The sequence below is a fragment of the Hyperolius riggenbachi genome, chromosome 11 (assembly GCF_040937935.1).
Source record: "Hyperolius riggenbachi isolate aHypRig1 chromosome 11, aHypRig1.pri, whole genome shotgun sequence".
Taxonomy (NCBI): Eukaryota; Metazoa; Chordata; class Amphibia; order Anura; family Hyperoliidae; genus Hyperolius; species Hyperolius riggenbachi.
This window is the reverse complement of record NC_090656.1, coordinates 40,343,501-40,357,565: the sequence shown is the minus strand read 5'-3', so window position 1 is coordinate 40,357,565 and position 14,065 is coordinate 40,343,501. Positions and strand designations below refer to the sequence as shown.

Genomic DNA, 14,065 nt, shown 5'->3' with positions numbered 1-14,065 from the left:
TTTTAAACATTGTCATTACAGGGTGTTGTGTGCAGAAATCTGAGGGAAAAAATGAATTTAATTCATTTTGGAATAAGGCTGTAACATAGCAAAATGAGGAACAAGTGATCAGCTGTGAATACTTGCCGAATGCACTGTATGTGGGAAGGCACTGGTCATACAATTGTATGGGCATGTTAATATCTCAGTGTTGTAACTAATCATGTTATCATAACGCACTTTGTACAGTGCACTTCTGCTGTGAGCATGGTACCATGGCATTCTTGTTATGAAAAGTAATGGTATAACCTGCAGTGCGCATCTTGCATCGCCTGTGCTATAGGGGTGTGGTACGGAACACGCATAGTGTGAACCACCTTTAAAGATTTGCGCGGTTCTTGAGGTCAAGGAGTAGGGAAAGGTGTGCATGTAAAAGCAGGGAGTGCCTGTTGATGGCCGCCCCACTGGCAGAGCTGTATCCCAGGCCTACCCGGCATGGCTCTGCAAGGTGTGTGGGAGGAAGAGCAGGCCCAGATTGCCCCCTGGGGCTATTGATACACCCCTGGTTACATGAACACCTCTTTTGATGCTCATTCACCCGAAGAAGCGGGCTCAGACCTGTGAAATGCGTCATCTTGTAGCATTCTTTATTTAGAATAACGTATTTATACTTCGCTCCCCGGAGATATGCTGTTGTCTTCCATTTTAACAGGTTTTTTAACTTTTGTGGGGTGCTTCCTCCCTCGTTATATCATTGGCACCCCCTACTCTTGGTGTTTTTTGTTGACGTTATATCCTCAGTTTTACATGAAGAGCGACCTGATATCTTTCAAATGCCACATGAGGAGTGCCTGGACTTAACATCCGGGGTCTGTGAGCACCCTCTTATTTTTCTCACACCTTTTCCAATAGCCTTAAATACTTCACCATACAGGGCTCCCACACTCTCTGGTTTTTGTTTCCTAGGAAGGCTTCTTTACTGACCAGACTCCCCCGAGCCTTTAAAGTGTAACTCTGGTGTAACTAAAATATCTAGAGGTACACTAATGCCACTGAGTTATAACTACCTGTGTAAGAATCGTTACCAGAACATCTGCTGCAGTCTGGGGTATATCTCCGCCCCTTTCAGAAAAAGGCATCAATGAGGGCTGAGGTCCTCACACATTTTTTTAAAAAAAGCTCAAATTAACTGATGGGTCTGTATCAGGAAAGGTGTGGTCCATCAGGTAGACCACATTCCTATCTTTCTCAGTCTATCCTAAACACTGGCATGGATCTAGTCCTCCAGGCATGGAGTTCAACACCTGTGCTCTATGTGAATTGTTAAATAAAGAAAGGCAGAGGCCTTTCTCAGTAAGTGGGTGGAGCTACACATGGAAACCCAGCTGATATGAGCCTAGGGGACTATTCTTACACAGCATTAGTGGACTGACTAGTTGTTTAGTTACACCAGAGGCAGATGTGGAGCTCACTAGAGATCACAAATCACTTTGAAAAACGCTAGAGTTTTTTAGAGCAATTTTGCTACTAAAAACAGTGATTTCCAGACCAATTTCAGGAAATGTGATTTTGGCCCCCGGATTCCCTGAATGAAACCAAAAATGCTGCCGTTTACAATTTCAGCAAATCTTTATCGTTCCTGTGGCATCACTGGCATGGGCTTGCATTGGTGAAACGCTTTTGGGATGTACAAAGCACAAATCACTGCTAAAAACGTTGTAGTGAACCCCAGGCCAAATACACTAACACTAGGTAAAATCATGTCTGATCTGAAATAATGGCTAGCTCAGGAGACCCTCCATAAATGCCGGCCATTGTGTGTTATGACAGAAGAATAGAAGTACAGGAAACAAAAATAACCAATAACAACAGACAGTGAACAACTTTGTATTATAAATAAGGGCACTGCAGTACCACTTCTGCACATCAGAGGGCGCTCTTCCCAGCATATGTTTCAGCTCTTGCAGCTCTGGAACATAATATGGACACTGACATAATTTTACCCATAATACATTGCAGTTGGGGAAACTGAGGCTTTAATAGAGAAAAAAAGGCCAGTTCAGCTCATACAACAGCGAGACCATTCGAGGTCACAGCACAGCGTCCCGGGGTCTTAGTGTTGTTCCCGGGGCAAAGAAGGGGCTCATTATGGAATTGTGACAAAAAAAGTCTCTCCTTCCTCCTGTCATATCCTAGCGTTGGCGTTCAGTGTCTCCGCCTTGTGGTCGTGTTTCAATGTTTTCTCTATGTTGCTAGGTCTTCAAGTACAATTTCTCCACAAATATGCGTGTAAACAAAATGCAAGTCTCTGGGGGAGGGGCTCATTGCATTTTGGCGTTTTTCTCGAAGTCAGACACCGCAGCGTCATTGCAGGCCACTAAGTCGTCATCGGGAAGGTCGGTCTGAGGGTAGACAACGTAGCACACTTTCTGTCCGCAGTATGTCATGGTTTCTGAAAACAAAAAAAAAACGAGTCAATCTGGAGTATAAACGCAACATTTTACGCTTTTAGATTGACTTTATGCTCCTATAGACAACTATTGATTTATAAAATATTCCTCCCTTCACTTAAAGGGACTCCGAGCAGTGCAGAAACTATGGAAAGATGCATATCATTTTAAAGCTCTCTTTCTCCTCTTTCCAATGATATATAAACTGCCGCCCTACGACTTTTAGTTTTCGCTATTTTCGCGATTGAAATTGCCGCGGCCGCGGTTTCAATCACGAAAATAGAGAAAACTAACAGGCGTAGGGCGACGATTTAGGGGTCGTCAGAAAGAGGAGAAAGAGAGCTTTAAAATGATATCCATCTTTCCATACTTACTTGTATTACACAGGACGACACTTTCCCCAGTGTCAGCAGCTCCATTCAACTGAATGGAGCTGCTGACTTTAGGAAAAAGTCGCCCTGTGTAATTCAATGTAACTATGAAAAGATGGATATCATTTTAAAGCTCTCTTTCTGGCGCCACCTAAATCGTCGCCCTACGCCTTTTAGTTTTCTCTATTTTCGCAATTGAAATCGCGGCCGCAGCAATTTCAATCGCGAAAATAGCGAAAATTAAAAGGCGTAGGGCGGCGGTTTATATATCATTGGAAAGAGGAGAAAGAGAGCTTTAAAATGATATGCATCTTTCCATAGTTTCTGCACTGCTCGGAGTCCCTTTAAGGAATATTGCAAAAATGAAGCACCTCATCCCTTCAGAGGCTCTTCCAACCCTAGTTTACAACTTCATCTCATCACGGCGGGACTATAGCAATGCCCTCTATGCAAGCCTTCCAAATAAAGACTTACACCGCCTGTAGCTAGTACAGAATGCTGCCGCAAGACTTAACAAGCCAACCCTGCCATTGCTACATAACACCAATCCTTAGCTGACTACACTGGCTACACCTAAAATAGAGAATCCTTTTCTAAAATGAGCATGCTAACATTCAAAACCCTACATGTCCTAGACCCTGGAGACCTGAAGAATTTGTTGCACCTGCGTCACACCACCCACAACCTCTGATCAACAGAATCCAATAACTTAACCACCCCGAGAGTTCAACTAAAAACCTTTGGAGACAGAGCTTCCTGTCATGCTGCTCCTACCCTGTGGAATGCCTTGCCAAATGTAATCAAGACAACTCCAACCCTGGACACGTTTGAATCAAAACGGAAAAGCAGCCTGTTTAGTCTGGCATTTATCATCACATAATGTTTTCCCCTGTACACATCACTATGTACTGATCTGAGACAAACTTATGCACTTTGGGTCCTCAGGGAGAAAAGCACTTTACAAATGTTTTGTTGTTGTAGTGGATAAAATTCCAACATATCCCACTTTTGTAGATGAAAGCAGCAATCCCTCCATTCACATCTATATCTTACAAGAAACATTGCACAGATTATTTCAGACTTCTTTAATCGTATCTGTACAGACTAGAGTCAGTGAGATGACATTAATTACAGCGTGCATGCAAATTCTATGCAGTTTGGAATTCACCCAATCAAATGCTTTCCTGAGGGCCCGCTCACAAAGTCAGTCTTGAATGGATCTGGGTTATCTGCAGCGATACCGCAACAACATTCCTGATGGGTATGATTTTTATGGACGGGATGCACTTGCCATATGTCTGCTATATGGTATGTGTGAGAATCTGCTCAGCTGCCTGTGCAGACAGGCAGCGTTTTGACCACTGTTCACGTCTGCATTCTGCAGGTCTCTTTAAGAGAGACTTTCTGTCAGTTCTGCAGCTTGTGTTGCTGAGGAATTTGCATACATTAGTCATGCAAATCCGTTACCTGCCTTCTTTTGATGACTAGCACTATAAAAGCATTCTGCTCCCAGAATGCTTTGCTGGACATTTCCCTTCCATGGTCTGTTCCTGATGGACACTGCTGGAGTGTCAGCCATTGCTATCTAGTATAGTTAATTCCTGGGGGTTGCTTTAGGCTCCCCTTCTAGTCCAGTCAGGTTGTATTATCTGTTTTGCCTGTTCCGTCTGTCTTGTGTTTGGATCGTACAAGCCCTAGCGTTAGCGGCTGTGGATCCTTCTGATTGAGTCTGGAATGTAGGTTGAAACAGCGGTTGTTTCTGCCTACCTCATCTGTTCTGTCTGCCGTGTGTTTGGATCGCACTCGCCCTAGCGCTAGTGCTGGGGATCCTTCTGTTCTGTCTCCTGGGATCGCGCTAGCCACTTTTCGCTAGCGCTGGGGATCCTTCTGTTCTGTCTTCTGGGATCGCGCTAGCCACTTTTCGCTAGCGCTGGGGATCCTTCTGTTCTGCTACTCTGTCTCCTGGGATCGCGCTAGCTACGTTTCGCTAGCGCTGGGGATCCTTCTGTTCTGTCTTCTGGGATCGCGCTAGCCACTTTTCGCTAGCGCTGGGGATCCTTCTGTCGCTTGTCCCTGTTTGCGTGTGTCTGTCTTGTCTGCTGCGCTTGCTGGAGGCTCGGTGAGGTAACCGTTAAGCAAGCGCTCGCGTCCTCTGTTTCATGTTTGTCTGTTAGTGGTTAGTTAGGCGTGCTTGTCTCTATTGTGCTTATCACGTGGAGACCGCGCATAACCGCGTGCACTGTTGCGAATGAGTGCGGTGTTCGCGGTTAGCTAGCGTTTATTATTTTCCGTATCTCCTTATTGTATGATTTGCTGTGCCTTTGCTACCCTTGTGCTCTGTCCTGCTCAGTCTTGTGTCGCTATTGGCAATCGCCATTCTTGCGATTGCGTTTCCTACTTCGTTTCCGCCGTTGTGTGTTCGCCGTCGCTGGGTGGCGACTAATTTGGTGGGCACACATTGGTTCTGTCCTTTTGCTCTGTTCCCTGTGGGCTATCCAGCCCTGCCTGATTGTACCTTGTCCCGGATCTGTACAATTCCCATTTGGCATCCGTGGCTGTGCAGCGGCTGTGTTTGCCTGCACTCCACAGCGCCATCTGCCGGTGGGAATTTCCCTCTGCAGGTGCATAGCACCTAGCCTGGGTGTCCGCAATAATACGCTTGTGGAGGAAATCCTCTGCGTCAGCGCACGTCTGGTGCGCTGACCACGGAGACGATTCCACAATCGTTACAGAATGTCCAGCCTAACCAAAATCCCTAGGGCAGAGGGAACCTTCGATTTTGTTTAGATGTCATTGCCTGAGGCAAAGGCATATGTGGATCCTATTATAGGTAGGATCGCACACTACATTAAAGCAGTTAAAAAGTCTGTCCTCGTTCCTGACCCCAACCCCAGGGGCGTAGGAATAGGCCCTGCAGCCCCTGCGCCCGCGGGGGGGCCCGGCCCCCCCCTGGGGCCCGCTTGGGGCCGTTTTGTGGGTGCTGGAGGGGTGGCAGCATGAGGGGAAAGCCTTGCCCACAGTCGGCGGGGAGAGGGGTAGTTCCCCCCTCTCCCTCACCTCGGGGCTCATCCCTCTGTGCTCCCCTCCAGCTCGTAAGTATCTGTGGGGCTGTGGTGGGCAGCGAGCGGCGGGCAGATACATACCTGCTTCCGTGCGTTCCATCGGAGACTTCTCCCTCTAGCGGCTGACGTCACTTCCGGAAGTGACGTCAGCCGCTAGAGGGAGAAGTCTCCAATGGAACGCACGGAAGCAGGTATGTATCTGCCCGCCGCTCGCTGCCCACCACAGCCCCACAGACACTTACGAGCTGGAGGGGAGCACAGAGGGGAGAGCCCCGAGGTGAGGGAGAGGGGGGAACTACCCCTCTCCCCGCCGACTGTGGGCAAGGCTTTCCCCTCATGCTGCCACCCCTCCAGCACCCACAAAACTCCGAGCGGGCCCCAGGGGGGGGGGGGGGGGGGGCATATTACGATTTTCAGGTGTCTGCTGCCCACATTACGATTTTCAGGTGTCTGCTGCCCTCATTACGATTTTCAGGTGTCTGCTGCCCACATTACGATTTTCAGGTGTCTGCTGCCCACATTACGATTTTCAGGTGTCTGCTGCCCTCATTACGATTTTCAGGTGTCTGCTGCCCTCATTACGATTTTCAGGTGTCTGCTGCCCACATTACGATTTTCAGGTGTCTGCTGCCCTCATTACGATTTTCAGGTGTCTGCTGCCCTCATTACGATTTTCAGGTGTCTGCTGCCCACATTGTGATTTTCAGGTGTCTGCTGCCCACATTACGATTTTCTGGTGTCTGCTGCCCTCATTACGATTTTCTGGTGTCTGCTGCCCACATTACGATTTTCAGGTGTCTGCTGCCCACATTACGATTTTCAGGTGTCTGCTGCCCTCATTACGATTTTCAGGTGTCTGCTGCCCTCATTACGATTTTCAGGTGTCTGCTGCCCACATTACGATTTTCAGGTGTCTGCTGCCCACATTGCGATTTTCAGGTGTCTGCTGCCCACATTGCGATTTTCAGGTGTCTGCTGCCCACATTGCGATTTTCAGGTGTCTGCTGCCCACATTACGATTTTCTGGTGTCTGCTGCCCTCATTACGATTTTCTGGTGTCTGCTGCCCACATTACGATTTTCAGGTGTCTGCTGCCCACATTACGATTTTCAGGTGTCTGCTGCCCTCATTACGATTTTCAGGTGTCTGCTGCCCTCATTACGATTTTCAGGTGTCTGCTGCCCACATTACGATTTTCAGGTGTCTGCTGCCCACATTACGATTTTCAGGTGTCTGCTGCCCACATTGCGATTTTCAGGTGTCTGCTGCCCACATTGCGATTTTCAGGTGTCTGCTGCCCACATTGCGATTTTCAGGTGTCTGCTGCCCACATTGCGATTTTCAGGTGTCTGCTGCCCACATTGCGATTTTCTGGTGTATGCTGCCCACATTACGACATTCTGGTGACTGACTGCTGCCCACATTAGGATTTTCTGGTGACTGCTGCCCACATTACGATATTCTAGTGACTGCTGCCCACATTAGGATTTTCTGGTGACTGATGCCCACATTGCAATTTTCTGGTGACTGCTGCCCACATGGCGATTTTCTGGCCCACATTACGATTTTCTGGTGAACACTGCCCACGTTACGATTGTCTGGTGAATGCTGTCCACGTTACGATTTTCTGGTGAACGCTGCCCACATTACGATTTTCTGGCCCACATTACGATTTTCTGGTGAACACTGCCCAAGTTACGATTGTCTGGTGAATGCTGTCCATGTTACAATTTTCTGGTGAACTCTGCCCACATTACGATTTTCTGTCCCAAATTACGATATTCTGGTGAACGCTGCCCACATTACGATTGTCTGGTAAATGCTGCCCACGTTACAATTTTCTGGTGACTGCTGCTCACGTTACTATTTTCTGGTGACTGGTGCCCACATTACGATTTTCTGGTGAACTCTGCCCACACTATGATTTTCTAAAGGCCCACATTACGATTTTCTGGTGAACTCTGCCCACATTACGATTTTCTGGCCCACATTACGATTGTCTGGTAAAATGCTGCCCACTTTACAATTAATTTACAGTGAAACGCTGCCCCATTACGATTATTTGGCACCTATGGGGGGGGCCCCATCCAAATATTCGCAGGGGGGCCCAGTGATTTCTAGTTACGCCCCTGCCCAACCCATATAGAGATTACCTAGATACTGGGTTGTTTGAACCGCCATTTGCCTCATGGGAGATTGGGGCCTTGTTGGAAGAGTTTGATTTCGATTGGAAAGCCTTTTGCGATTTTTATATCGCAAAGAGCGCGGATGACCTGAATGATTGTCTCGACTCTATGTACCTTTTGATCGATTCTGATGAATGTGATGAGTGTGATGTGGATCTGGTGATTTATGTGTGGCAGACTATTTTGGACGAATTGCGCACACACACCAACCAATTATTTCCAATAAAGAGACACCATTGTCACATGATTATTCCTGTCTTTCTGGGGTAAAGCAAGTGAGTTTGGACACTGTGCGACCTGAAATGAATGGGTGTGCCTTGACTGTGGACACCTGCGTGAATTCTGATGGAGTTTCTCCCGTTTGTTTAGAGGTTAAATCTGTGCGATCTGATGCCGGTTTCTCAGATGTTCCTGTCGATTGTGATCGGCGTGAGTGTGTCAGCTTTGTCAATGATTTGTGGGATCCCTTGTCATGTAAAAACAGATCTTCTCTCAGTACTACTTTAAGATCCTCCATCTATGATCTCGCTATGGGGAAAATTCCCAAACGATGCAGTTTCAAGAGTAAAATTAATATGATTCCTCATGTTGTTGTCACAACTTCCCCTAACATTGTTCAGTATGAATGCTCAGACCTAGTCAGGTGTGAATGGGAGCCCCCGTTCCAGAAAAAACAGCTCGAAGCGTTGGTGTATGAATTGGAGAACGATTCAGAGTCGTTTTGTGAGTACTACATTGCCAGAAGTGAATCTGTCCTGAGAGCATGTATAAGTTATGCTTCTGCCTTAAGAGAAAAAAAGGGGTGTGAATTTGACTTTGTGAGTCCGCTGATTTGTATGTGGAAAATGATTCTGAATGAATTACGTGTACGTCATTCAGGTGACGTTTGTAAAGATACATTGTCAGCTGGCGTTTCTGAGATCCAGCAATCCAGCCTGGAGACCTCAGAATCCCTGTCTTTGGAGTGTTCGGTTTCGCAACCTAAAGCGATTGTGGATTCGCAAATTTTGCGTTCTGTCTCCTCGGATTCGACATCGTTAGCCGAGTCTAAGAGTGAGACAGCTCTTTGGTTTTGTAAACCTGATACTGAAGCACCTTTGCTCTGTCCAGAGAAGGTGTCTCTGAGCCTGCCCTGTATCATGAATAAAGACATTATGTCCACTCGCATTGACATTTGCGAGTCTGATTCTGAAGTAAGTACTGACTCTCCACCCAGTAATCTGGATGAGTCAATATTACCTTGTTTAAAATGTCCTGCAGTGTCCCTAGAGGCTCGTCTAGGTATTGCAACCATTGTTACCTGTTTCTCTGCTATTTTGGAATTGCAGTCTGGTTTGACTGCTATGGAGGAATTTCCCTGCAGTGAAACGAAACTCAGAAAGCCAGAGTTAGTTTCACTAGATATTTCTGTGTATCCCTGTCCTGATGATGAAATTCAGTCTCAGTTTATGGTGGAACCTTCCCTGGGACATCTGCCCGGTTCACAAAATAAAGTTCAAGCCTTGCCCTGTAACATGGATAGTTCAGAATCCTTCTTAGGAAACTTGAAAAAGGATGTTCCTGAGGTCCTGTCTGACCTCCTGGAGATCTCTGAGTTCCTCCCAAAGGGTGCAGAACTTGTAGGAGACGTCTCCTGCCCCCCAAGTCCTTCTGAGGTGTTGCCCACTTCAGTAGGCATTGCTGCCTTGCTGGCTACCTTTTCAGCTCTGATGGAGCTTCACGCCTGTGTAGTCAATGATGATATTATTGTCACAGAAATTTCTGAATTTGTATCCGAGTCTTCTTTTGAAAGTCCAGTGCCTGTGACCTCCACTCATGATGATTCTCTGCCCGGTACTGGTTTTGGTCTTGACGTGCCGGACTCTGAGGTTGGCAGTTCCCCGACATGTCCTGAGGTTTCTCCTGTGCTGGTGTACCCCAGTGTGCTCTGTGACCCAGAAAGCCCAAGTGTGCCTCGGTTACCAGCGTACTCAGATGCTTCCTCGGTGGAGACATGCTCTGATATGGCCTGCCTGCTTGCATGCCCAGAAGTGGTCCCTGAAAGTCTTGATCTTGATGGGTGTCCTCGTAATTCTGAATCCGGAATTGTCATTGGTTCCATGGGGGTTCTTGGTAATTCTCCATGTGAGCCTGGTGATTGTTCTACCCTCTTGGGATCTCTGTGGAGCTTCAAAAGGTTCTGGGAGATTCCGGGAGAGATTTTGCTTGGTACCCTGGATAAGATCAACGGTGGCTTTTGTGTTGTAAGGGACACTTCGAACAGGTATTGTGGCAGGTTTGGTATTTTCGGACGCTCCTTGGAAGGTGGTGGGTATTGTCTGGAGGGTTTCGATGGCTTCTTCTCTGGCGTTCACAGTCCTGATGGGTGTTATACTGAGACTGGTAGTACTGATGGGCATGTTTCGGTGGCTTCTGTTTCCGATGAGGTCGGTTTCGGGTGGACTGACTCTGGAATTGGACCTTGCCGGGCTGCCCCGACCTTCATGAGTCTTCTGTTAGAATGGTTTGGAGATATCGGTTTTGAGGGTCGTCTGGAATTCGACCCTAGAAGGGGGGGGTACTGTGAGAATCTGCTCAGCTGCCTGTGCAGACAGGCAGCGTTTTGACCACTGTTCACGTCTGCATTCTGCAGGTCTCTTTAAGAGAGACTTTCTGTCTTCTGTCATACATTAGTCATGCAAATCCGTTACCTGCCTTCTTTTGATGACTAGCACTATAAAAGCATTCTGCTCCCAGAATGCTTTGCTGGACATTTCCCTTCCATGGTCTGTTCCTGATGGACACTGCTGGAGTGTCAGCCATTGCTATCTAGTATAGTTAATTCCTGGGGGTTGCTTTAGGCTCCCCTTCTAGTCCAGTCAGGTTGTATTATCTGTTTTGCCTGTTCCGTCTGTCTTGTGTTTGGATCGTACAAGCCCTAGCGTTAGCGGCTGTGGATCCTTCTGATTGAGTCTGGAATGTAGGTTGAAACAGCGGTTGTTTCTGCCTACCTCATCTGTTCTGTCTGCCGTGTGTTTGGATCGCACTCGCCCTAGCGCTAGTGCTGGGGATCCTTCTGTTCTGTCTCCTGGGATCGCGCTAGCCACTTTTCGCTAGCGCTGGGGATCCTTCTGTTCTGTCTTCTGGGATCGCGCTAGCCACTTTTCGCTAGCGCTGGGGATCCTTCTGTTCTGCTACTCTGTCTCCTGGGATCGCGCTAGCTACGTTTCGCTAGCGCTGGGGATCCTTCTGTTCTGTCTTCTGGGATCGCGCTAGCCACTTTTCGCTAGCGCTGGGGATCCTTCTGTCGCTTGTCCCTGTTTGCGTGTGTCTGTCTTGTCTGCTGCGCTTGCTGGAGGCTCGGTGAGGTAACCGTTAAGCAAGCGCTCGCGTCCTCTGTTTCATGTTTGTCTGTTAGTGGTTAGTTAGGCGTGCTTGTCTCTATTGTGCTTATCACGTGGAGACCGCGCATAACCGCGTGCACTGTTGCGAATGAGTGCGGTGTTCGCGGTTAGCTAGCGTTTATTATTTTCCGTATCTCCTTATTGTATGATTTGCTGTGCCTTTGCTACCCTTGTGCTCTGTCCTGCTCAGTCTTGTGTCGCTATTGGCAATCGCCATTCTTGCGATTGCGTTTCCTACTTCGTTTCCGCCGTTGTGTGTTCGCCGTCGCTGGGTGGCGACTAATTTGGTGGGCACACATTGGTTCTGTCCTTTTGCTCTGTTCCCTGTGGGCTATCCAGCCCTGCCTGATTGTACCTTGTCCCGGATCTGTACAATTCCCATTTGGCATCCGTGGCTGTGCAGCGGCTGTGTTTGCCTGCACTCCACAGCGCCATCTGCCGGTGGGAATTTCCCTCTGCAGGTGCATAGCACCTAGCCTGGGTGTCCGCAATAATACGCTTGTGGAGGAAATCCTCTGCGTCAGCGCACGTCTGGTGCGCTGACCACGGAGACGATTCCACAATCGTTACAGTATGCTTCCACTCTGCACATTATATGTCCCCAATGGACCCCCACAGCGAGTATAGCACTTCAAATACGGTGCTCCCTGCTTCTGACTTCATGTCATGTGACTGGGAGCTATTTGATTGGCTCCTAGGTCTTATCCCAGCATTCCTCTACTTATCATGCTATCGCTCGTTGCTGTAGCGGGGATTTAAGATGATGTCACAAACCAGAGTACCTATAACAAAGCAAAGATGGCTTGTGGTCCCACCATGGTTAGGCATGTCTGTTATATTAATCAATGTCTGCGAAAGGTTGAGACCGGCACCATCAAAAAATGTTTTAAAGCTCTTTATTGATTAAAAAATGACAAGACACATGACAGCAAAAATAGGCGAAGTTTCGGAGAGATACCTCCTTTCTCAAGCCCTGTCCGTGTCTAACTTTTTCCTCCTAAACACCTTTCTTTTATATACAATCTATGGAGAAATTAACCAATAGTGTGCATTGCCACTATGTGGCAACCAATCCCCTTCTACCTGGTCCCACGGACCTGATGGGGAACTACTCATCATCATACACGTCCCCAGTGACGTCCCATCTCACGTGGCAGGGCGGAATAGCAAGACCTGCGCCGCCCAAGACCGCTAGAACGCCGACCAATGGCGTGCCCACAGTAGATGACATCATCCCTCCAGGACCGCCTATCGCCGGCGGACCTGATGGGGAACTGCGTGCTACGATGCGGCTCAAAGAGCCGCCCTCTGGCCAGACATCATAGGGACACGTATGCGGAAAAATATCCGCATACGTGATCTCCTAAAGCAGCATGACGCGGAACAGGAACGCCTTCCGCCCCACCACGTGACAACAGCGTCTCCCTGGCAACAGACAACCACAACAAACAACAGTGGCGCCACACAATGCTGTCATGTGTCTTGTCATTTTTTAATCAATAAAGAGCTTTAAAAATGGTGCCGGTCTCAACCTTTTGCAGACATTGTATTGGGAGTGAAGTGCTGACCCTCCCAGTGACCGGGTACATCGGGAAAAAATCTTCTGGAGTGCTTCGCCAACTACACTTACATGTTATATTAATCAAGGCTAAGAAAAAGTATACAAGTTTATTTTAGTGCCTTATGATCAACACAAAATATTACAAAGCCATTTTAGTTTTGGTACTCAACTTGCTCCTCCAATTGGCATTGGTTTGTGAAGGGATTATCACTGGTGGGCAGGTGTCTGCTATTAAACACTTCAGCCCGCAGATGTTTTCACCTTATTGGGAGCCTGAGCGGTGGCAAAAAAAGGAAAACTGGACTTGCCTGGGGCTTCCTCCAGCCTACTGTAGCCCGCGAGGTCCCCCGGCTTCCTCCTGGCCCCTTCCGCGGTCCCACTGGTGGCTCCGGCAATGCGGCGACTTTGGGTGAAGTCGCATGTGCGCGCACCCCTCGCATCATCACGCAGGTCGCTGTAAGAGTCCTGTGCATGCACGGTTCTCTAAAGACTGAATGGAAGCAATTTTCTCCTGTCAGGGCCCCTCCCATTCATTCCCCAATAATTTTATAACTACTTATCCCACCTAAATGATCTCTATCTTGTTTTCTTCGCCACCATTTAGGCTTTCTTTAGGTGGTACATTTTGCAAAGAATTATTTTATTCTAAATGCATTTTAAGGAAGAAGAATAAGAAAAAATGGAAAAAATTTCCATAATTTCTGAGTTTTCGGCCATTATAGTTTTAAAATAAAATGTTCTACTGTGCATAAAACCCACACATTTTATTTGCCCATTTGTCCTGGTTATTGCAACATTTAAAATATTTTGCTAGGACAGGAAAGGTGCATTTTTTCATCAGTTTTGTGTCCATCACTAATTACAAGCCCATATAGGCACAAAATAACAGTAATAATACCACACAACATACATATTAAAAAAAGTTCAGCCCCTAAGGTAACTATTTTTGTATTTTTTTTTAAACTGTCATTTTTTATTTATTTACTTATTTATTTGCATGTGTTTATGTTTTGCAGCTAGGAGGGAGGTGGGGAGTTGTACAGGGTTTTAATAAATATTAAATGTATTTATTT

The 14,065-nt window shown here is 47.3% G+C and overlaps 1 protein-coding gene across 4 annotated transcripts in view; it reads right to left on the bottom strand.

Moving 5' to 3' along the window:
- Positions 1-1,992: 1,992 nt before the first annotated feature.
- The window catches only part of SLC7A10 (solute carrier family 7 member 10), a 336,986-nt gene continuing 324,913 nt past the window's right edge, over positions 1,993-14,065 (bottom strand). For all 4 annotated transcript variants that reach the window (XM_068260586.1, XM_068260587.1, XM_068260588.1 and 1 more), the window contains one exon: positions 1,993-2,431. In XM_068260586.1, the coding sequence (XP_068116687.1) occupies positions 2,301-2,431 (131 nt within the window). In that variant the 3' untranslated portion in view covers positions 1,993-2,300. The remainder of the gene's footprint in view (positions 2,432-14,065) is intronic.